This window comes from Daphnia pulicaria, chromosome 6 (assembly GCF_021234035.1).
Source record: "Daphnia pulicaria isolate SC F1-1A chromosome 6, SC_F0-13Bv2, whole genome shotgun sequence".
Lineage (NCBI taxonomy): Eukaryota > Metazoa > Arthropoda > Branchiopoda > Diplostraca > Daphniidae > Daphnia > Daphnia pulicaria.
The window spans coordinates 13,050,404-13,075,537 of record NC_060918.1 but is presented as its reverse complement, the minus strand read 5'-3'; the positions used below and the strand labels follow the sequence as shown (position 1 = coordinate 13,075,537).

The 25,134-nt window shown below is 40.7% G+C and overlaps 2 protein-coding genes and 1 long non-coding RNA gene across 8 annotated transcripts; all 3 read left to right on the top strand.

Moving 5' to 3' along the window:
- The first annotated feature begins 1,128 nt into the window (after positions 1–1,128).
- LOC124342229 (eukaryotic elongation factor 2 kinase-like) lies at positions 1,129–12,278 on the top strand. Of its 4 annotated transcripts, XM_046795194.1 has the most exons (13): positions 1,129–1,277; positions 1,676–2,253; positions 2,315–2,717; positions 2,791–3,004; positions 3,067–3,291; positions 3,360–3,461; positions 3,524–3,905; positions 3,969–4,038; positions 4,121–4,309; positions 4,394–5,636; positions 5,871–9,282; positions 9,362–10,251; positions 10,326–10,650. In XM_046795194.1, exons 2-10 carry the CDS (start codon positions 1,792–1,794, stop codon positions 4,510–4,512), a joined length of 2,166 nt encoding a protein of 721 aa, XP_046651150.1. In that variant the 5' UTR covers positions 1,129–1,277; positions 1,676–1,791; the 3' UTR covers positions 4,513–5,636; positions 5,871–9,282; positions 9,362–10,251; positions 10,326–10,650. The 4 variants fall into 4 exon arrangements, with proteins under 4 accessions (XP_046651150.1, XP_046651151.1, XP_046651152.1 ...); XM_046795195.1 differs by lacking the exon at positions 10,326–10,650 and adding an exon at positions 12,079–12,278 and having other exon boundaries at positions 4,394–9,282; XM_046795196.1 differs by having other exon boundaries at positions 3,363–3,461; positions 4,394–9,282.
- Positions 12,279–14,608: 2,330 nt separating this feature from the next.
- LOC124344056 lies at positions 14,609–16,300 on the top strand. 3 transcript variants are annotated; one of them, XM_046797452.1, is made up of 3 exons: positions 14,609–14,795; positions 14,880–15,764; positions 15,856–16,300. In XM_046797452.1, the coding sequence occupies exons 2-3, from the start codon at positions 14,887–14,889 to the stop codon at positions 15,977–15,979; spliced, it is 1,002 nt and encodes a 333-aa protein (XP_046653408.1). In that variant the 5' UTR covers positions 14,609–14,795; positions 14,880–14,886; the 3' UTR covers positions 15,980–16,300. The 3 variants fall into 3 exon arrangements, with proteins under 3 accessions (XP_046653408.1, XP_046653405.1, XP_046653406.1); XM_046797449.1 differs by having other exon boundaries at positions 14,875–15,764; XM_046797450.1 differs by having other exon boundaries at positions 14,609–14,817.
- A 1,765-nt stretch (positions 16,301–18,065) lies between these two features.
- Positions 18,066–19,267, top strand: LOC124344388. Its single transcript, XR_006919720.1, has 2 exons — positions 18,066–18,292; positions 18,394–19,267. It is a non-coding gene; the product is annotated as an uncharacterized LOC124344388 (long non-coding RNA).
- Positions 19,268–25,134: the final 5,867 nt, after the last annotated feature.

The window sequence follows — 25,134 nt, the reverse complement described above, 5'->3', positions numbered from 1 at the left end:
CCCCCCAAAAAAAAAAAAAACAAAAAAAAAAAACATAAATATGTATACTGACCCAACCGACACTTGGTCTAAACGTTTAATTCTAAATTATTCGTGTATAAAGTTAATACGGTACATTATCATGATAAAAAGATTCAGGTGCCATTGATGTATAATGCATGGGAGTAATAGGATCAGTGTACAAAACTTGTTTGCTATTGCAAAATTTTTAATAATTGTTGCCATTTTCTCACACATCTCTCGTCACGGGTGGCTTCGATATAGCTTTAGACACAAAATACACGCTATCCCTTTTGTTCAACTAAAAACTCTTGCTTGACGCTCTGATCTGACATTTGGTTATGCCACGTTTGAAAAAATTTTCACATTAGCAGGTTGATTCGCAAGATTCACGTAGTTGGTTATACTCATCTCTAATAGTATATTTCTCAAATAAGAACATTGAGCAAAAGCAAAAGTTAATTAAGCAAAAGCAAAGGTTATTTATGGAGTGGTGCCTGGGTATTTCATTGACCTGCACGCTGGCTACTGGGTCTTAATTGGGCCTTCTTTTCTTTCGTTACCGAGTGAAGGCCTGAAGGGTAACTGTTGGTGATCCGTTATCCGCAGGGGTTAATCATACGGACTACCGAAACAGTGTCGGAGCGTAAGCCCAATTAGCTGAAATACTGGGGTTTTATGGGTTACGATCGTTATATCAGACGTCCTTTATTATAGCAACAAGACGCCCAAGAGATCGGGAAGTCAGTTTAGAATTTTATTGAGCTTTTCAGGTTCATGATGTAATGCTAGACTGCATCATTGATAATTATGACTGCCCAGACACACAAAACATACAGAGCATATGCACAATGGGGATATTACACAATTTAAGACATTTGTTTTCAGTAGCAAGCTGGGTCTAAACTGAAATGATGCCAAGTTCAGTAATACATTTCCTAGTGAAGAGTGAAGAAAACAGATTTGAAAAATTCACAGCAGGTTAATTCAAGAATATCGCACTGCGCAGCAAGAGATCCAGATTGAGCGTGAGTAACACGCACTGACGCACTGTTTCTTGAAAAGGAGTTTGAAATCGTTGACCTAGATGTCGCTAACCATCCCTTATAAGAGATGCTACAATTTGTCAGCAGATGTCTAAAGGTGTGTTATGATCGCCACGCTGCGATTGTCCTTGAAGTCTTGAACAAATGAACTGAAATGTCGTAGAAATTTGCTACATTTGTGTTAGTTATTCATATCCTTCATATTTTACTTACATCTGGAAGCGATCGAAGGTAAATTTTGATTAAACTATTGCATGTTTTTTTGGTGGTAGTGTATCTAAGATCAAATTAGTGTGTATTTTCTGTGATGGAAATTACTGGGTCACACACTCAGGGATTCTGTATTATTAGATTAATATATGCGGGTATCTGTAATGTCACGTACTCCGTTTGTTTGCTTATCATTGCCGTGTACGCGAGCTATTTTCGTAACGTTAGTTAAAATTACTTCCAAGTTGGACTACATTTCACAATTTGTTTGGAAAATACAGTAGAAATACTTGAAAATATGTGCCAAAATTGTTTTAAACTATTTAAATTAGCATGTTATATTTTTTGTTTTATTCAAAATTCACAGGCACATGTTTTATGATACCTGTATTAATTACATTTATTTTTATTTTTTAAAGGTGATGTCTTTGTCTTTCCAGCAAGCCCAATACATCAATAAGTACAATAACTGCCAAAAGCTGCCTACTGTGATCACTGCCTAATCACAATACTGTTGAGATAGCAATCAATAATCATGGCTACCGCTGAGATTTCTCATCATGAGGACTTAATCTTGGAACCAATTTCATTCACTGATATTAAATGGAATATTTCTAATGGAGATCAAACTTGCACCCTTCCTGAGGTTCATCTAGATGGACATCAAGTGAAATATTTTTCTGCTGCCATGGGTATGAGTTCCAAACGTAAAAGGGAACCATCAATTTCTTCTTCACAACTTCAAAACCATAAACAAACAGTGCAAAATAATTGGCGTCATGCATTGATGAAAGCGCGATGTCATACAGATTCCTGGGAGAAATTTCATTTAGAAGATTGCCCGATCGAAAATGCTAATCGCCATCGGTACAACGCGTTGAAAAAAGAATGGGTGATCGATCAAGTTACTGTAAAAATGCAGGCCGAATCATTTGCCCATGGCGCAATGAGAGAATGTTTTCGGATAAAAAAACTGAGCAACTTTAGTCACAACCAGGTATGATCGTTTTGTAATTTTCTCATCTTCCTAGTAGCTTGACTTATTTCAATTCATACAGGATTGGCGTCGCGATTCAAATAACGCAATCGTTAAACGCTTTATTCAGCCTGCTCCTCGTGAAGTGTATTTTGATGAAGTTAAACTACAAATGGATACCAAGTTGTGGGGCGAGGAATTCAACAGACACCACCCTCCTAAGCAAATCGATTTTTTTCAGATGGCCGTCCTAGAGTTTGTTGATCGTCCAGATAAACCCCTATACCATATCGAAAATTTCATCGAAGGAAACTATGTCAAGTACAATTCAAACTCTGGCTTCGTGCTCGGCGACGATGCTCAGCGCCATACGCCGCAGGCATTCAGTCACTTTACGTTTGAACGTTCCGGTCACGAACTGATGGTCGTGGACGTTCAAGGTGTTGGAGATTTATACACAGATCCTCAAATTCACACAGTTTCGGGTACCATACTTATAATCTTTATCGTTTTTATCGTTGGTTTACGCAACTTATTTGCTTTACCTCGCATTTTTAGGTACTGAATATGGCGATGGAAATCTTGGAACCAAAGGAATGGCTTTGTTCTTCCATTCGCATGTATGCAACTCAATTTGTGCGAGCTTAGGATTGACGCCATTTGATCTGGCACCCTCTGAGCTCGCTGTATTAACGGCACATCCTAGTACTCCTAATCAAGAAGTTGGAACCGTTTCACGCGGTACCGAAGATATAGTCGTCCTACCTTCTCAGTGAGTAACATTTTTCTTGCCAACCATGTGGTCCATAACATTCAAATGTGAATTTTTCTAAGGTATCAACGAGCCCACCTTCACGAATTTCTCCGAATGAGGTCTTCGTCGAGCATCGGTTCATGCGCATCACTAACAGAAAGCATAGGCGAATGGACATCGAATGACATTGTAGAAGATGATGGCAATGATTCTGATTGTGGAGGGATTCAGCTTCGCACGCGTCTCCCATCCGTGGGGAAAAATAACATTTCTCCGACTCACTGGGAAGCATTGAATCACAACGAGTTAGTTCAAACTTAAATACTAGACTTACATTGAATTAAACATTAATTTCATTTTTTTCTTCTCATAGAAGTAGTTCGGACAGTGTTCCTCGCCGGCGTCCTCGATTGTTCTCGGAAGCGAGTTCTGGGTCTGTTTCAAAGTCTGAAGAAGCAGATCGAGTCGCTTTCAGGTAACATGGAACTTTTACAAAGAAAATTACATTTCTTTGATGTTAACATGCAATGTTAACAGAATATCAATAGATAAGAAAACACGCTCGTCGTGCGTTATGGCTGAAATGGAAGCTAGGAAAAAATTGTGGGAAGCCGAGGAAGAAGAAGGCGAAGATACTGATGAAAGGCGCAAACAAAAGACGGGTGGTTCGCTCTTGGGGCAGATTCATTTGGATTTGGCAAAGTACCATGAAATGCAACGTTTTACTGAACCCGATTCGACGGGATACGATCGTGAAGCTGCCTTGTATCATCTGCGTCACGCGGCTGATTGCGGTAATCTTGAAGCAATTATAACCATGGCAAGAGTTGCTTTGAATCTTCCACACGACGTTTTACCGGATCTCGTTTTGGAAGAAACCGATCACAACTTTGACATGGGTGTTGATTACATGCGAATGGTAAGTTCCGTTTTGATTCATTATCCGGTTGTTTACAGAATTAAAAAATGGTTTGGTTTGAAGGCAGCAGCCGCTGGTGATCGTGCAGCAATAGTGTATTTGGCCAAAGCGTACGACACTGGCAAGGGCTTAGGTACCCGTTTCAAAATTCAAAAAAATCATTCTGTTTAAAAAAAATTAATTATAAAAAAATTATTTAAAAAAATTTCAAGCAGGTACCCGTTCCGTTTCCTGGTCGGAATCGGTTTACTGGTACACCGAGGCGGTGGAAGCCGTAAAAACAAGCGACGAGGAGGGAAACTATGATTCTACTATGGACGATCCGACCTATCAACTACTTGGCCGATTGGGGGAAATGTACCGCGATGGAGGACACGGACTAGACAAAAATCCATCAAAAGCCGGTACTATAGTTTCTTTTTTTTTTCCTCTTCTTTTTTTGGTGATATTAGAATCTTAATGAAAATATTGTGATATCGTTTTGCCAGCTGATTACTTCAGTAATGCAGCCGATTCAGCCATGGCCGCCATGAAAGGAAGACTGGCCAATAAATATTACGCTTTGGCAGAAGAGATGAGCGCATTGATCGAGGAAGATGAACAATGAATGTTAGTTGTGGCTAGTCGAGGTTACTCTCTAGTTTCTTTAAAGAGGATGTATCCTTATGAAAGTTTTCTTTTTCTTTTTAAGATTGTCCCAAAGGGAATTGTTATGGGAATGTTTGTTTAATTGTTTCTTTTCTTTTCAAAAGAACTACTAATAAAAATTTCCCTGTGGTAAACCGATTGGGCGTGAATTTTTACAAGGCGTGATCCGTGGTTACGGGGGGGGGGGGGGAGTACTTGCTTTGCGTGCATCTATTTTTACGCCTTGTTGATCCAGACCACCAAGAGGTTCAAGGGCAAATTTGACGGACTTTTTTCTTACCTTGGAAGTATTTAAACTTTGTTAACTTCATCATATAGTGAATTTTGTCATAACCCCCCTGAAGTAGGTAATGTTTTTTACTTGGTGGTGTTCCTGGTGTTGTGTTGCTTATTGTTGAATTTTTGACAATATATTATTCACATAAAAAGTTTACATTTGAATGCTTGAAGAAAAAGTGGCGATTCAAATTACAAACCTCGTGAAATGTCATTGGTAATCGAAACCAACAAGCGCTACGCATTTTCGCTTGTGTGAAGCGGCCTTATTTAAGGTCTGATGAGCCCGTGAAATTCTTTCAAGCAACATTCTTCTCTTATTTCCTGTCCTAAATTAACAATTTCATTGCCTCCTCATTCGGCAGCGTCAACAAGGTAAAATGTGTCAGCCCCAAGATCATCCTTTATTCACCAAAACATCGTTGTTAACTTTCATCCCACATCGTTTTACACATTATTAACAGGGCCGAGCTTACGTTCATTTCCCTCCCCCCCTCGCCTAGGACTTTGCGTAAGGAGATGACGACTTGCGTTGCAACGGGAATTGAACTCGTCGTTCTGACGCATGCAGTTCGGGGTCAAAGAAACGGATGGGAATCTGCGAGTGAATGCGTGCGACCGCTTCCAGACATTGAGAGAATACCATGTCGGGAGAAAATGGAAAAGACCGGTACTTCTTCCGCTTCACTGGTTCTCAAATCCGGCGTCTTCCGTTCGACCTGCCTGCCACTATTTCAGACGGCACAGTAGACTCGGCTATTGAGCGTCACTCAGTTTCTCTACCCTACAAACATGAGAGTATAATTGGTAATTTCGGTCACTACAATATAAATTATTATAATGCGTGTTTGGTATTAGTCCGTCTGGTTGGTAGCCAAACACATGTTGTTTCCTCGTTAAAAGATATTACTACAAATTTTGGCGTAATGAAGTTTTTCCGTGCGCACTACTTTTGTTTTCAGCATGTTTTCTATTTTTTCTTAGTATCGAGAACTAGGTCACAATTACATTTCCGTTTTTCTACCTGGGTAAGTTGGGTAGTTTGCGGAAAGACATCTGAGGCGGATTTCAAACGAGGTCAAGAGAAAGCAACTTGAGATGGCAAAGGAAGATTCTCTTTCACCGCTCAAGCATTTGGAATATCCGAATACGTGGGCAGCTGTCGAAGGGAATGGGCGAGGGAAGGGAGGGATAAGAAGGATGTTTTTAAAAGAAAACAGTCGTCCCTCCCAACTTTCTTTAAATTGTAAGTATGAGGCCCCCCCCCCCTCAACCACCACCGTGGAATTTCTTGGACATCTTCCGCCTGCCCCCTCTTATTTCGGCACAACTTTAAATGCTTTAACCTACATTCTGTTTGCTAAGCTGGCGAAGAAAAAGATTTGAAAACAAGGGTTGCAATATTTTTGCGCTATCTTTCTCTCTCTCCCCCTCTGTTTGTTTAACTACTTCGCTAGTTCAAGGTTGACTGCCAAGCCCGTGAAAAAAATAATCTTTGAACTTGAACTTGAGCTGGATCCTGAGAATAGATCATGGATTAGACCGACAATTCTTAACTCACACGATGTAATTTAACTCCTTTCTCATTGTTAAGATTGCGTCTTTTATGTGGAAAATAATTTTCTTTGCATGCTCTATGCACATTTAGAAATCGCAAAAGCGTTTGTTTTTTAGAATTTGAGATTGCGCGTTCTGTTGCTTTTACTTCGTGCGTAAAAAAGCACGTAAACTACATGTGCCCACTAATTTTGAGCAATTTTTTTAAAAATTATTTTGACTGAAAATCGGAAACAACTTTTGTGGTTGTTTTAAAGACCTAAAAATTTAAGCAAATGAATCCTATACAGTAAATTATAGCTGAAAATGTTGTCGGAAACTGTTATCCTAAATTTAAGATTCACACTGAATCGGTTCCTGCCTTTTCAATGCGATGAATCGGTTGACTTCGATCCCATGAATTATTGAGGCTACACTACGTGCACAGATTTTTTGTTTGTTATTGGCACGACATGTTCCCATGTTTGATAATCACAACAAAAGTAATAATCGATGGCATTCGACCATTTCCTCTTGGTGTTCCATTATAGGGAAAGAACTCGTTCCCAAAGGCAATAAGTCCTTTTCAAAAGTATTTTGAGTCGGCATTATTCTGATAGGAAACTTGCGACCGAATTTGAATTGCTAAAAAGGAGTCCCGCCTGTCACTTACGTGTATTGTGATATTTATGACTAGTCGAACTGGCCGAGTCGTAACAAATGTTGACCCACTCTCTTGTTATGGGCCAAGCGACAACATTGGGTTGTCCCCTGTGTCTAGAGAATGCGGCATCGCATTTTTCTCCCATGTTTCATACAAAAGACAAATTCGGTGGAAGGCATATAGTATATGGGATAACCAGAATTGGTAACGAATTGTAATAACCGTATTATCGGTAGACTTCCGCTTCTGTGTTACGTATTGCCTTTCGATAGATCCAAATAAGGGAATGGGTATAGAGTGATTTATCTATGATTGCTAATTTCTTTTGTGGATGAATGCCAACACGAAGAGAATAAGGAAGCAAATACCAAGAGTGCGGTTTGCCTCGTATGTGTATATTATCATCCTCGGGTTGAATACACCTGTACCGGCATGGCCGTTTGGAAAATGCTGATGTGTGCGCTGGCCCTTTAAAGGAAATGTAATTTCGCCTATTCTTCCTCATTATGTGCCTTTTTGTGTCTGAGGTGCCGTTTTCGTTTTTCAGCTTCTAGGCTCTTTGACACCTCTTTCGTTGGTTGCTTCACCTCGTTCAAAACGTTAGGACGCTCACCGTGACCCATGGGGTCCCCCGTGTACACACAGGTGGTTACGCGGAGTTGAGAAATCTACGAGTTCACAATAAGAATCCCGTAAGACCATCCGACACTCTTCATATTGAGTAAAGTTCCAGGCACCGCCTGTTGGAAAGTAATAGTCCCGAAATAACGCTCACTACCTCTATTTGCTGGCTGCCTTTTTTTGTTTGCTGAGGAAGAACTAACGGTGAACTTTGCTCCGACCTCTGAACCCCCTCCCTGCGATCACCGTTCGACGGGTGCGGTTTCGTTGCTCGTCTTCCCTTTTTTCTTTCTCTTTCTGTCGCTACACGTATTATATGATAGTAGTTTGAAAATACCGAAAGTCGATTCGTTATTTTCATTGACTTTTTACGGTTGTGTTTGATATTCCCACATCTATATAGGTGGGAAATAATATCTTACTGTAAATACACATCCGAGGACTGAATCGCTGCTCATCGTCCTTTGCGCAGTTTCCGAGTATCCCATATTGTTTTGAGCCAAGAATTGCAATTTTATTTCCAGCTGGGGTCTCCGGATATCGTTGGAAAAAATTCCGTCCAATGCTTTTCGTTTGTAGCCTATAATCGCCACCCTTGTAGCAAGGAAACCGAAATTTGATTGCGTCATTCAAGTGCACAGAAAAACAACACATCTGCGTAAATTGGTAGGTGGAAAACACTGCCATATCGTACTGGATTTTGGCAGTGGCTTGACCTTCCTGAACCCACCGTTGCGTCGACCCCCGGGTATTTCAAGGTGGAATAAGATGCCGATGCCGCAAACGTGTTCCGTTAGATTCCGTCCACTTGTGTATGCATATGAGTTTTCTCGGAAGATGTTATTTATGTCGGTAGCCTGTTTCACTGCTCATAACATCGCTTAATTTTCCAACATCATCGCGCTCCAATAAACGCAATTAAATTTGTGAAATTGCGCAACATATTAACGATTTTAGCGACTCCCACAGACGCAGGTAATGCTCACCTGCGTCAGACTCCCGCCAGCATTGGTGTGGTAAGGAGAAAACTTCATGTCGACGAGACCTTGTTTCCGGCAAATCCATGACGGCAGCTGTTTAACTTTCTCATTTATGTAAATCGAGTTTTCTCCGCGTGTTTTACCAAGTCAATTCTCCCAGCGTCTCGTGTTGTTTGTCTGGCCTGTTGTTGTTTCAACCGATTTCTAGAATACGTCACACCACCCACACCAGACTTTAAATCTTTCCCCTTTCGATGATTACCTCGGCGTTGAAAACTTACCAGGTAGGTGGTCGGGCGGTGATACGGAAGGAGGAGGTGGTGGTTGAGGTGGGGTGGGGTGGGGTGGGGTGAGTGGGAGAAAGAGAGAACCGGGGGACTGAAGGCGGAGGATCCGCATTGGGGCCTAATTATTTACAGTGAAGTACGTCGCCAGGTAGGTTTCACTGCTCGTGTACAAAGAGGGACCACTATTGGACTTTTTTCCACAGTCGGTCGAGGATCAGCCGAAGGTGAACTTGTCTGTCTACAATCCGGAGTTACCATCTATTATTCATCCCGCTTCCTGTACTGAAACGGAATACAGTGTGAATTATATCTGGAATTTGAAAAGGGATTTAATTCGGAAAAAAAACTTTTGAACTTTTGAAAAGGTAACTACATGATTCCAGTGCTTTTGTTAACTTTAATAAGTAATAGTTGTTGACGACAATTTTACTATTGCTCATATAGTTGAAGATACAAATGGCTCGATTGTCGAGAAATGGTTTGCTGTACTTGTTTTTGGCTGCGTCGATGGCAGTTACATGTTACGCAGCTGCTGCTGCTGATCCCGCTGTGGATTCCAAGCCAGCTATGCAAAATTTCGCCGAACCAGCCGAAAAAGTCAAAGCACGAGACAGTCACGCACTCAAATCTGATGTGTCGTACACCAATTATTTGAAAGCACCTCAGATCCAACCTCCGACACCAGTAGCGTTGTCAGGATCAGCAGCAGGTGTTTCCTTTCCGTCCATCGCCCAGCCAGCGGCCCAGCCAGCGGTCCAGCCTGCAGTTCACCCGGCATCCCATTCGATTCCTGTTCCAGCTTTGTACAGTAACCCACAAGAAACCACCATGGGCTACGTGTATTATTACCTACCGCAGGTTGCCGAGAAATACTACCCCAAGCTCAAAGATCTGATGCCTTACGTCAAGCATTATGGATACGCTGCATCTCGAGCGTGGCAAAACATGCCCAGCATGCGCCAAATGGCCGACAGGACGTTTGATATCACTTCAGCCATTGGACTGGTCCTGTTGGCTCCCGTCATGCTCATATCCAGCGTTCTCTTCTTGGGTTTCATTGTGATCCTCTTCTTCTTTCCTGCCGTGTCGGCGTTTGGCCGGAGACGAATGGGACGCGATTTGTCAGCTGTGGAAGATCTCAACGAAGTTTTGGATTTCGATCGATTCTTGCCGCTGAAGCAGTCCAGAACTTTGGCGTCGTTGGCTGCCCGCGTTGACGACGTGCTGGACAATTACATGCGCGCATTCAAGAGCGACACCTGCCTGGAGAAATTTTCTTGTCAAGCTGGCCAAATGACTAGCCGGCTTGGCAAATTGACTGAGCCCATTATCACGTAAACTTTCTCCTATATTTGTAAGAGAAATCATCAGAAGAATAATTTCACAGATTCTTTTATGCGCTTCTTAGGTTACTGGAGCCGCTGGTTCCTGCGTACATGTACAAAAAGCTGGAGGCATTCAAAAGCGGTGCCCGCAGTGGCAGCGCCGATTGCAGCGAAATGAAATGCAAACTTCCTTTCATCGGATAAGAACAACGTTTTTCACCCTCAAATAATTCAACAGCTACCTAGTTTATTTCGTTGCACATTACCAGCCTTTATTTTTTAATTTAATGAGACTCAAATCAGAGTCTACTTCGTTTTTCAATGGAGGGCAAGCTGGTCTTGCTATTATATTCATTACGTTCCAGGAACCTGATCAATGCGAGCTAAATACAAATACCGTCACTCTCAGATTGAGTTCTTCTAATGATTTAAAACAAAAAGTATTCCGTGTCATAATTTTCGAATGTATAGATATTTTTGAAGCAGTAAATTTATTTAGAAATAAATACATCGAACTCGAACATAAATTGTTCGACTCTTCCTCGTATTGGACAAGTTTGGATTAAACCACATATTTATGCGTGGAGAGTTAGAAACACGTTTTTTAAGGCCATTCAGCTGATATACTAGGAAGATTCTTGGGGACGATTTCCACAGTCTTTCGACGAACAGCCAAAGGTGAACTCCTTCATCAATCCGGTATTAAACGATTCCCATTTTTGTAGGTTAGTGAATAACTTACTATAGTGGAATTCGTCGCTTTCAAATCTGAATTTACCTGCAAGGTTTTTGTGACTATTCTTCTATTTTACGGTAACTTAATTCAATTTCATTTTGCATGGTGTGGTTTCGAATGTTCATTTTGATTTGTTTAGTTAAGGTTGAAATATGGCTAGATCATCAGGAAGCTGGTTGCTATCCTTTTTATTAGCTGCGTCGCTAACAGCTGCTGCACCATCGGCCATCAATTCTACTGATCCTGCCCTTGATTCGAAACCCGTTTCCTTTGAATCAGTCAAGAACCTCGAAAACCGAAAAGCTCAGGCGCTCCAATCTGATGTTTCGTATGCTAACCATGTTAGATATAAGATGTCACAGCAATCTGCTACATCACTACCATTATCACCGAATATTGATTTTCCATCCGCCCAACACTTGATCCATCCGGATACTTACTCGATTCCTGACGCGCCTTTGTACAGTAAATTGAACGAATATTCGAGTTCTTTCAAGATGCTCAAACTGCAGGCAGAAAAATATTCTTCGAAGCTCAAAAATCGGATGCCTATAAACTTGAAACCTCATGTTGCAGTCGCTGCATCTCGAGTCTGGCGAACTATTCCCAGCAGAAGTGAAATAGCTGACAAAACACAATTCGGAGTAATCACCACTATTCTGCAGAGTCTTCTCAATCCTTACTTATACATCTTTGGGCCCATTTTTTTAGCTGCTTCTATTTTAGCGTTTTTAACTAACTTCCTCTTAAATATCACACCAGCGGGTCGAAGACGCGTGGGCCGAAACTTGTCGTCGATAGACAACTTGTCGATCGCGGAGGATCTCAACGAAATTTTTGATTTTGATCTTTTTTTGCCGGCTGGACAATCTAGAAATTTTGCATCTCTTTCTGCTCGTCTGGATAGAATGCTTGATGCCTACAGGACTGCTTATAAGGACGACACCTGCATGGAGAAATATTCTTGCCAAGCTGGTGGCGAAATGACCAGCCGGATTGGCAGGCTTATGAGCCCATTATCACGTAAATGTTTTTCTATTTGCAACCAATATCGTTATAGGAATACGTATTACGTTTACGGATTTCTTTATGTTGCTTAGGTTATTGGAGCCTCTAGTTCCGGCGAATATGTACAAAATTCTGGAGACATTCAAAAACGGTGCTCGTAGTGGCAACACGCCGATTGCAGCAAAATGAAATGCAAACTTCCTTTCGATGGATAAATATGTTGAAAGTTGTTCGAGTTTTTCCCTGAAATATAGTTGAATACTATCAAAAGCTACCAGTAGCTAGTTATTTAGTTGCGCGTTAAGCCTTCATATTTTTTATCGAGTTTTTTATTTAATAAGACTCGCATTGGACTCTTAATGGGACGAAAGCTGGCCAAACATGTATAACAGAATGCCACGATGAATAAGGTGAGAAAAAGCTAGGTGAGCAGCTGTAAGTGAAGAAGTGAAAGCGGAGAGTTATCCCCTTTCCTCAATTTAAATCCTCCTGATTTCCCCGCGTTGGACGAGGTCGTGATTAAAACTCATATTTATGCATAAAGAGAGAGAAACATGTTTTTCGATTGGCTTTGAGCTGATATACTAAGAAGAATATCTCAGGCGATTATTCAGCAGTCTTTCGACGACTAGACGGAGGTGAACTCTTCGACAGCAGTCTGGTGTTGACTGATTCCCATTTGCGGGCCAGTTAACTGCCATTTGTCGCTTCTTAATCTGAAATTGTTGTGAAGTACCTTTTGTGATTTTTCTTATTTTACGGTAACTAATTCAAATACTACACGAATTTTTATTTCTTTGAGTATGGTTGTTAATGTCGATTTGATTCTTTTTTTTTCAGTCAAGACTGGAATATGGCTACATTTGTATTACTATGGTTATTATTAGCTACTTCTTTGACACCTGCTGAATCTTCGACCATCGGTGCCACTGACCCTGCCCTGAGCTCCAAACCCGTTTTGGTCAAATTCGTTGAGCACCTCAAAAACCGAAAACGTCACCCGCTCCAACAATCAGATGCGTCATATTCTCACTATATTAGATATCCGGTGGCACAGCAATCTCCGACACCATTATCATTATCGTCCAAGATTGCTTTTCCATCCGGCCAGCAGTTATTCCGTCCGCATTATTACTCAACTAGCAACTTAGACAAATATGGTATGAGTTCTTCCAAGATGCCCAAATTTACAGAGATATATTCCTCACAGCTAAAAAATCTGATGCCTTACCTCAAACCTCAAGGAAACGCTGCAGCAGTCGCTGCATCTCGAAACATTCCCAGCAAACGTGAAATAGTTGATATTATTGCCACTGACAACAGTCTGTTCGGTCCTGAATTGTCGAATCTTATTTCTTCCAACATTCTCGTCTTTGGTCCCGTTGTTGTAGCTTTTTTTACTGGTGTTTTCATCTTAAGAAAATTTGGCATCCCCTTTCCTGGTATCGCAGCAAGTCGTCGAAGACGTATGGATCGGAACTTTGACGTCGCGGAAGATTTCAACGAAGTATTTGGCTTTGATAATTTCGTGACGGCTGAACAATCCCGAAATTTAGCATTATTAGCTGCCCGACTGGATAGCGTGCTCGAAACCTACCCTAAAAATGTGTACATGAAAGACACCTGTCTGGAGAAATATCCTTGCCAAGCTGGACGAATGAAGTCTGCCGGATTGGCAAGTTTACCGAGCCCATTCCCACTGTTTAAGAAATTTAAAAATAAATAAATAAATAAAAATCATAAAATAAAAGTCAACGTCAAGATTATTTACCCTGTTTCGTATAGAATCCCGGAGCCTCTCTAGTTCCTGCGAAAATGTATAACCAGCATGATTCTGAGATTGACGACCAATAATCTAATTTGCCAAAAATTGTCAAGATCGATTTGTTAGCCTGGAAAATAATAGGCTAATATAAGACTTTGATGGAAACAGGATAACTAGCTTGTTCTAGGCTTGGCTCTAGGATTCGACACAAGGAAAACGACACGATAGATATAGAACTTTTTCTTTGCACGGTTCTTCCCCGCTTGTCACACTTGTTTCAAATGGATTGAGGGTAGTAACAGCACGCATCAGTAGAGAAACTCATACAGATGACTTAAGAAAGCGCAGCAATCCAAATCAAAGCCTCAAGAAAATTGTGTATGTGCTGGAAAGGAGAAAGCAAATAACAAGTTTTGGGTCTTATTTCAGATAATAAATCTTATTTGTCAGATTTTTTTTTGCCGAGTGTGTATGCAAATGCTTTATTCTAAACAAATTGAGTTTCAAATGTGAACACAAGTCAATTAATTATCCGGAAGTAAATTTTTGTGTAGCGAAAATGATCAAAAGTCTCACCGCTTGGAATTGTCTGCGCAAATAATTTATTAGATTGCGATAACTCGGGTAAAGTAAAATGTCATGATCTGCGTGACTGTACAGCAAAATGCCATGAAGTTAACGTGAGTAGTAACAACTAGGTTGGACGTGAGTGGAGAAAGAAAGAGGAGGGAATCTTTTCGAATCTTTGAAACCGCCCGTGATTTTTAGACGAGTCCGGGCATTGGAACGACTACGCAGAGATAGAAACATGTTTTAGCTAAGGGCATTCGACTGATAGACCAAGAAGACCACTAGACTCTGGACATTTTCCAGCAGTCGTTCGACGATCAGCCAAAGGTGAACTTGTCATCAATCTGGTGTTACCTCATTCCCGTCTGATGGTGTGCTAGTGAACTTAATACTACATAACGGAATTCGTTGTATTTAAAAAATCTGAATTGGATTATTGCTGCAAAAGTTTTGTGATATTATTCCATTTTTACGGTAACTAATTTAATTACCATTAGTAAGTTTTTATTTGTGCACGGTTGTTTTATACGTTAGTTTTTATTTTATTTTTTAGTTCAGGTGGAAAATGGCTAGATTATCGTCAAATTGGTTGCTGTGCTTATTATTAGCTGCATCATTAACAGCTGCAAGCTCAGCCAGCACCGTTCCCACTGATCCTGGCCCGGATTCCAAGCCCACTCTGAAAAATTCTGTCAATCCTGTCCCGGAGATCATTAAAAATCGAAAAGGTCACCCACTACAATCTGATGCGCCACACACTAACTATTTTAAATATCCAATGGCGCAGCAATATCCTGCATCACCAGCATTATTACCGAACCGTATTGCTTTTCCACCCGTTGAGCAATCGATCCATCCGGATGCTTATTCCGTATCCGATGCGTCTTTGTACAGCAACCTGGACGATTATATGAATTCTTTCTATTCCAAGATTCCTAAAGTTGTCGAGAAGTACTCGTCAAAGCTGAAAGAATTGATGCCATACATCAGGCCTCATCACGGAAGCGCTGCGGCCGCCGCATCTCGAGTGTGGCAAAATATTCCCAGCCGGCGTGAAATAGCTGATAGGGCGTTCGGCGCTATCAGCGGCGCGGTGACGGCCATCGGACTCGCCATCGTCTCACCCCTCGTAGCTGCTACTGCCGCCCTCTTCGTGATTTTCTCGGTGATCCTAGTTCTCTTTCCTGCCGTGTCGGCGTTCGGGCGAAGACGAGTGGGCCGTGATTTGTTCGCCGCCAAGGATTTCAATAAACAAGTCTTTGATTTCGATCGCTTTTTGCCACCTGAACAGTCCACAACTTTGGCATCATTAGCTGCTCGCCTGGATAGTGTGCTGGATACCTACATGGCCGCTTATAAGGACGATTCGTGCCTCGAGAGATACTATTGCGAAGTTGGCCAAATGACTAATCGATGGGCCAAGTTCACCGAGCCCATCATCACGTAAGCGTTCGCTGATATTTCTGTAAAATGAGCCACGCCACTGAGCGAAAATAGGTGCATTAATAAAGATGAGTACGTTCCATTTGCGTAGGTATTTGGAACCATTAGTTCCTGCGTACATGTCCGAGATGCTGGATGCGTTCAAAATTGGCGCCCGCAGTGATGGCAGCTCCGATTGCAGAAAAATGAAGTGCAGTCTCCCCATCTTTGGATGAACATTAATAATCATTCTTTTCAAATAATTTTTTGACATTCCATCTAGTTTTTTTTTTTTTTCTTCTTTCGTGTAGTACTTTGTGCAGACCATAATAATTTATTCGCCAGTCTCAATCCCAGACCTTATTTATTGTTCAATATACCCCCAAACATACCTTGCTAATATTTAATTCTCATCTTCCAGTAAAGTAAAGCCACAATAATTTTGTCAAAGCTGCAACTCATTTATTTATTTCATGACTAGGAAAGCGCATCCGCATATTTCTTTTTGATTACGTGTCTACTTTGAAATGTTATGTATTTTTATTTTATCCTTCAAGCGAAATTTCACCAACGAAAATAAAAAGAGATTACCGCTATTTTTCTTTTAAATTCATATCAAAGCAATATCAATTCAATCAGAACAATACCTGCATCTATTCGTATTCTGCTGATGGGAATTTATTTTAAATAAAAAAAGATGTCATCAGCATTATTAGAGTAAATTCCAAAATACTGCGAATTCTTTTCAGCACGCACACTATAATAATACGGTAGCGTATCGAGAAACGACCATATGAGGCTTATTAGACATATAAAGGATTGCTATTGGATCCATAGGATGAGAGAACAGAGAAGAGTATTATGGGAAGACAATATTAATATTACAATAATACAATTTGCTACTTCGCGTGCGAGAGTCTTTATTTTGTGACGACTCCAAATCATTCACTGCATTTGTTTTGTTGGGGTTTTTTGTTTTTGCATTCCTCGTTGCTGAGCAAGTGAGCAGAAATCAATAAAAGGAAACCTATTCTTTTGTCATTTTCTCAGTTGTCACCGAGTGCTGCAATTGTTTTCCCATTGCTTGTTTTCGTACACGGCACAGCATTCGCTTACCTTTGAAATGTCTTATCCATCCGCAACCAGCCAGTTTATAGACACAGACTTATTGATTCAATTCGACTCCCAGTGGCAAGAAGAGAGTGCCAACCGAGGGGTAGTCAACTCATGATTTGGGTGTACGAATATTTAAATAAAAATATATTTTTCCGTATTTTTTATATTTTTCCGTATTTTTTATATTTTTTCGTATTTTTTATATTTTTTTTATTTCTTATATTTTTGTATATGTATGTTGTTTTGTGAGTAATATTTGCCTACTGAATAGTATCAACGTACTTAAACTATTTTATACACTAAAAAAATTTAAATAGGCCTACTACCGTGCCACTTATTTTTCTATAGTAGGCCTACATAAATTGTTTTCCTACTTTACATACTTATTTTAAAAATAATTGATAATAAGACTGTGGCCGGAATTGAACACGTGACTACCACATTTAAAGTCGGATACTCATCCACTGTGCCATTGTAGATATAAAACTTCTTTCACAATCCTATGGTATAACAAGACGGGAGTTGGGACTTAGAAACTTTTCCGAATGTTCAAACTTCACTTCCAATTTATTAAGGAGGAAAAGGTACTTAAATCCATTGGGCACTTATTTAAAAAACTTATTAAGAATGCAAATTAAAATTAAGTATGTTGCCCCAGAATAAGTAAGAATAATGAAAAAGTGCAAAGTTATATTAAGGAGGAAAAGGTACCATTGGGCACTTATTTAAAAAATTTATTAAGTATGCAAATTAAATTAAGTACATTGCCAAAGAGTACTTAATTTTTTTAAGTACTTAATTGTTTTAAAAGACACTTATTTTACAATTATTTAAGTGTGTTCTCCATATTAAGTGTAAAATTTTTACATTAAATGCAAAAATTCTCCTTTTCAGTACCCTAAAACACGTACTAAACATGTTCAGTGCAACCTTTTTGTGTAAGGCAAAAAAAATTTCGTGTTAAAACTTTTAATATTTTTTATATTTTTTATATTTTTTCATATTTTTTCATATTTTTTCATTAAAAATACGGGGGTGTACGGATATTTTTTCGAGTTGACTACCCCTCGGTGCCAACTAGGTGAGAAGGAGGGGTGGGAATATGTGCGTACAAGAAGGAGGAGGGAATATTCTGAATTTAGAAAGGAGAACGAATTGGATGAGCTGGCGGGCATTAGGTCATAATTATTTATAGTGGCGCACGTGGCTATAGCAGCAGCAGCTCTCGGTTAGTATAGAAGAAACCACCAGGCTGGGACGTTTCCCTATACAGTCGTTTGAGGAGGATCAGCTGAGATTGAACTTCCCCCTTAATCCGGTGGTTATACAACAGACTGATCTGCTGCTGCCGTGATATTAAAATATAAACTGTGCGCGTCCGCATTTACATCGTGATTGGATTCTGAAATTTTGATTCCGAGATTCGTTGAATGGTAACTTAAAAATAGGAATTTTTCTATCAACCACAAAGTTTCAGAGCCTGAAAATATTATTTCAAAAATTTTCTTGTTTATTTGTTTGTTTGATTTTCTAGTTCGAAATGAAGGCGACAAGATGGCCAGGGAACTGGTGGCTCTGCTTATCGTTTTTTGTTACGCTGATGACATCCGCATCATGTTCTTCCGCAACTTCCGCTGTTCGGCAGCAGCCAGTCAGCGAGGAGCCAGTTCCCTTGATCATTTCAGCTGTTAACCTCCTCGCCATGCTCCTTCCGATTCCATTTTTCGCCGGAATTTTAGCGTTCGGCTTGACGATCCCCGCTCTCTCGGCAGCTGGCGTCTTTCCATTTGGTGGACGCAAGAAACGCGACTTGACGACAATCGCGGCGAGCATAAACAGCAGCAGCGACTTATTTGATTTCGGTCGTTATTTGTCACCGGAGCAATGCAGATCTCTGGTTTCTTTGGCCGCTTCAGTGGAGCATGCACTCGAAAGTTACATGTTGGCGTCCAAGAGAGAAGACTCGCGTCGTCGACCTGCAACCTCGAAATATTCGTCTTGACCAAAACTGGAAGGAGACGATACAACCGGTTTGACGTAACACAACGCAACTCCCAATTGGAAATGTGGGATGCTCTATAAAAGAATGTTGGGTATATCGTCGTGTCCTATATTTTATGCCCGTCGTGCCTGTTTGATAGTAGACATTCGGAACGCCCTACATCTACTTTGGAGTTCACGATGAACTCGTGACGATGCGTTTCCGCGTGAATATATTTGATGTCCTCCTGATATTTGTACTCTGTAATATGTATAAACCGAAACCCACCTCTGCCCCAGGCGACGACCTGTCCTAAATTTACTACTTCTTATTTCCTCGACTATGCCCGAGCGCGTGCACCGTGTGCCGAAAATGGCTCTCGTTTCTGCATTTGAAGTCACATGAATATACAGTCAACTATCTCGAATGAATACCAATTTTTTTTTCTCCTACGGGCTGTTATATTTTACGTTGTCAAAACATTTCAAAGATATTTCATTTCCAGAAGAATAAATTTTTTTAAAAAAGCGTCATAAAACTTGCGACACATAAAAAAGACAAGTGACAAATAATAGAGATTTTGCTGTTGTCAACAACATGAAAAATCTGAAATTTTTTTTCAAATACTACAATTACAGTTCTGGCTCTAATAAAGCGATGAATAACGTCTGAACACAGGCGGGCGAACAGAACGAGGACGAAAAAGAGAAGGGCATAATTATTTGTACGTTTGAATAAAAAAAAACTAAAGCCTTTGGTTGCATAGAAAGAAGCGTGGCCGAGAAAGTTTTCTCACAGTCGTTGTTCGATGACCAACCGGAGTCGAACTTGTTTACAAATCAGTTCAAAACGTTTTGAGCGTTCCGTGTGTGGAAGGGAAATCATTGTGATTCCAACTGATTGTGGAGCCTCATCAAAGTTAACAGTGATTGAATATTGAGAAATCTTTGCTGTTTCGTTCGATACAAGGCGCGTTTCAATCCTCGGGTTCCGGCTTTTGTGACGACCTTAATAATTTGTTAAGTTTCGACATTGAAGATGAATTGTTTATCGGATAAATATTTCTGGCTCATGTATTTACTGATGCTAGCATCGACAAGAGACTCTGTGACAAGTTCGACGGCTGATCCAGCCGTCCATCTCGAACCAGTTTTTCACGATTCCGCCGAAGCTCTTGGCCATCAACTCAAAATTCAAGAAGTGCTCAGAACGGATATTCTCAATGACAGCTGTGCACAGGCACCAATCAAAATAAATTCAACGGAAATAACATTTCTACCCATCACCCATCAGCATCAACCGACATTCCCAGCGTCTACCCAGTTACCGGCCTTGTATCCTTATCAAAACGAATCCTCCATCCATTCTGTCTATTACAACGTACCCGAAATGGGAAAGATGCTGCGCCACCCGAAAGTCAGACGAGATGTGATTCCTTACGTCAAGCGCTCCGGAAATGTCATAACCAGAGCCTGGAAAAAGCTGCCCGTCATTCGTCGAGAGCCGAGCAAGGAGCCGACTTACAACTTGGGCACCAGACTCAAAGCGGCTGTCGGATTCGTAACTTACGTTCCCCTGTTAATTTGTTGTACGGCTTTCTTTTTCAATGTTCTTATATTGGGCGCCCTTGCCGTCGGCTACAACGTTTGGGATTTGACAACGCTGGGTCAGGGAGCCGTCCGGAAGCGTGGCATGGGTAACTGGTACGCCACAGTCGATTTGAACAAATTCGATTACAAAAAGATCTTCAGCTTCGATTTCTTTCTGTCGTCCGATCATTCCCGCACACTCGCCACACTCGCCGCTCACGTGGAAAAGGCGCTTATTGATTACAAACATTCGCTCAAGAGTGACGTGCCAACTTCCAGGAGTTATCTGGCTAATCCGGCCGGATAGGCGCGTTCAACTATGGCATAATACGCGATCGTGTATTCCTATAAACTGTAAATGAGATGCTGTACAGAATGTCATGAATTTTTTTTTACTGTGACCTACTATTTTGGGTCGTCCTATTTGATAGTAGATATTTAGCGCATGCCCTATAAATCTAGTGTTTGTTTTGTTTGTTTTTTTTTGTTATGAACTCACGTGCGAAGAATGTTTCAACTTTCGACGCCTAGATATTCGTACATTGTACTCAGTGACCGTGATACTTTTCGCAGAAAGATATTAGTATAAGATACTGTGTGTTCTAAATTTGCACCGCCTTAAATTTGTCTGATTCCAAGAAACTATGGAATACATAAACATTTCCAACCAGCGGCAAGCACAGTCAATTGATGAGAGAAATAAAGGCAATTGTTTCCGTATACAGCGTGTCCAATTTCTTTCCAGCTTTATGAAAAAAACTGCCAGAATTATAGTCTATAAAATTCTGTCGGGAAAAGTAAAAAGACAGAGGAAAGAATATTGACGTTGTCAAATATCTGTGAGGAAAAAAATAGAGTCGATGTTATATATCTCGTTGATAGTTTGCACACAATAACGTACCCAAGCTGTGTGGAACAGTTACGCAATGTTTGTTATTTGCTTCGTGAGTCTATACAGAAAGACGAGCGCGGCATGCAGTGCCGTCAATTTTCAATTTTTGAAATTTTACTGCCACTTATTTTTCGTGTACTGGGGTACGAATTTCTCGACTGTCGTACATAGGCAAAGTCTCTCGGCTGTGTTTGCCATAGTCTGAGGTAATACGACGTTGGTCCCCCAAGCCTCCACCGCACATCTCGTTTCCAGCAAACGGCATAGAATTTCAAAAGGGCCCTTTCTAGAAAATGGAAAGAAAACATGAATGGTTATGTTGCATTTATACACTGTATACAAGACTCGATTGCGTAGTCAACTCTAACATTCTTCGGGTCATTTGTATCGGATGAAAACTTTTTTTTTTGTAAACGAAGAAAGTGGCGGATAACTCAATTTGGCTGCGGTGTAGGCCAGTGCATAGATCTATAAGATTATCCGGCTATGATTCGATTCCTTTTTTATTTCCCGGTTTTGAAAACTGCAGTCCCAATTTTTAGAAAAACTAAAAGAAAAAAAAAATATATTTTGAATCGGAAAATTGTATTGCCGAAAAATGCGTCAAGCTATTTTTGCAATTTTCTATAGGCTGGTTTAAAATTTGGTTTTCAAATAAAGGACTGCTAGAGTGCATGGGTAAGGTGGTTAGCTCGGCACACGCCTTTGATCCTTACGTGTTTCCTGTGCAGCGTTTTTTTTTTCTCAGGAAATGTTTTCGCTACATCACTAGCATTTTAGCAGCTGCGTATTTTCCTGATGAACGTCGTCATAAAGATGCAATTATAGATAAGAACGGGGGGGGGGGGGACGAAGGGTTCTTCGACACGCATAGCATTTCAAATATGCATTGAAAACATTGATCGGATTGAGATATACTTTATCCTTCCGAACATTGTGGAAGGCTGGATGGAGAGATGAGACACATATCATTCAATAATGCTAAATAATACAGCGGCCGCATATGCATAATCCTATCGAATGCGCAGCCAATTATCTGGGTTCATGAGCGTGCAGACTGTTATTAATTGAACGACTAAATCGAATAATCATTCTGCCTGACGTATGGTTACCTGTGTATATAGCTCTCGCTCGCAAAGCCACATTGATCATCCGACTGATATTAGAGAAGGAGCTTTCGAAAACGGACTTCAATTCTACGAAACAAAGGGCCAAGAGATTTTATTTGAGAAAGGGAGTAGGTTCGACTTTTAAATCTATTAATGCTGCTTATGCGGTAGTACAGTAGTAACATAAATCCATTTTTATATCCTTGGTACTGCTGGCTATGTAGAGTATCATCAGGCTATTAAGTAGAGCCTATATATGTACATGTATAATGGGAAGGGCCAACATTTGCATCTTTTACCTAGGCGTTACCAGGCTAGAGTAGATCCCACCTGACCGCGCCGTCGAATAAATGGATCAAGAATTACCAGTCGATGAAAGAAGAGGCAATGATATAAATATATTATATCATACGTGAATATAACTAGATATAAATATTCAATGTATCATATTCTTTCTTTTGTCGGGTGGGGTTTCAAATGTTATATAGTGGAATATTTCCCAGAGGAGAGACGGAAACTATCCCAAATAACGTAGACGTGCGCCTCAACAACCAAACTAGTAAATGCATAAGCCATGTTCAATGGCCGATGCGTGATGCGGCCATTACGACGTTATACTTTCAACTACACATCATATACAGTATGTATCGACTCCATCATGTTCTTTTTTTTTAATATGTATATCTATACTTTCTTTTGTGAACTTATTATTGAAAGGAGATTATTATACCAAATATCGTGGCGCAGTAGAAAGCCAATAATTCAAAATATTGTAGTAGTGCAGTTGTCATATTTTACTCCTTGGACGTTCGCACATTCATCTTGACGTCCGTATGACTTTATTGTCTTCTGACACAATGTGCACAGTTTCTCATAAACCGAAGGTGCCAGGTGTGAAGACACCAGTATTGATTTTGATAAGGTAGACGCCGGAAAACGTAACTCCTAATAGATAAGAAATACCCATAAGTATTGCTTTTCAACAATTGTTAGGTATTTTCCAATATAAAAATGAAAGTTTTGAAGAGTTTAGTGTACGATGAACAAAGAGAGAGAGAGAGGGAAAACAAGTTTGAGTAGGGGGGAAATAAGGCCAACACCGTCGAGTATACCCGCAGTGCCGATTGGGTTGCAGACCACGGGTGACGACACGTCAATAATCAAAGAATAACATTGGCGAACAATTGAATTATAGTCAAGACCCAGTATATAAGACTTTTGCGGAGAGGAAAGGGTTGTATTGCATCATCGACGCACCCGCGGTGCACCAGCCGGCATCTGCCGCAGCAACTTCAATTCCACACGCCCAAGATTGAATCGGCATTTCCTGTGAATCGCGACAAGCGGAATAGAGATAGAGAGAGAGATAATTTACAAATAATATTTTTCCTATTTCCAAGAACCATTCTGATAGTAGTCTTTTTATTCACTCTCCCCGCCCTATAGCTCTGCGCCTCCCTCTAATATAAATCAAACATCAGCGGCGGCAGGGCTCTCGTTCCGACTGTTGATGCATTGCGCCTTTCCCAACGTTCTACATCAGATAAATAATTTCCAGTCGCATCTCTATGTATTATCAAGAAGCGTTAAGTCTAAAGATGAAGTTTGGGGGGGGGGGCGTTCTATTTATTGCCTGCAATATATAGGGACGTATATCTATAGTATATACCGTACCTTGGACACAATAGGGATATATAATATCACTCTGCTGTGTGTGTCTCTTCCGTTTTCGGCTCCTTCACTCTCTCCCGGGAAACATTGTAATGTCCAACGAGAGATGTGTAGACAAAGGCTAGGACAAAGGGAACCCTGGTGAGCTATACCTAGTGTATGTGCTGTGTGTCGTGTCGTGTAGGTATATAGTATATACACTATTAGCTATTCGACCCATCAACCAAAAGGAGAAAAGGTCAATCCGCCAATAGGCTGGACAAGGAGGGAGAAGCCAGTCGGAGTAGAATGTTTCTAGCCATTGAAATCCGCCGAGAAAAAAGTTTTTGTTCTCTCATTTATTCAATGAGTCGTGTTGTCAGGACTAAGAATCTCTCAGCGTTATGATCCCGACCAGCTCGTCTCCACAGTAATGGCGGCGCAACAACAACGCCGGCGGCTATCAAAATGATGGCCAAGTTCAAAAGAAGATCATATTGATCCCCGCCGGACTTTTCTCAGGGGATCCATATGCTTATTGTGTGCATACAACCAAGGAACGTCTACTCAACTTATAGACTCAGACTTATATACACATATCCAATTGTATGGATTCGGAGAACCAGAGAACCTATCCTAATACACAATTAGTTAAATACATATGTATGACTGCCTACTTTTCTGCCTCTCTCTCTCTCTCCATGCCCTGCGATCGTTCCTTTATAATCCCCTTCAATCACATTATGCTATCGCGTACACCTTATACACAATTACGCTCTAATGCGATCAAAAACGTCCCCTTAACTTGATTCCCAGCAGAGTTAATCTAGATATCCGGCGTTATTTAGTGCAGTCGATGATCTCTACTTTGGACTAGCTACTATATACGCATCCAGCGGAGGCGACGAAGTATATTTTTTAGTTACAGCAGTCTCCGCCGGCGCCGGGCGGCGTACGCGCAGACTCGCCAATTTCTCTCCGCCTCGCCGCCACACACACGATAGAAAGAGACGGGGGGCCGAGGAAGAAATAGTAGTAGTATTTGAACCGGGTT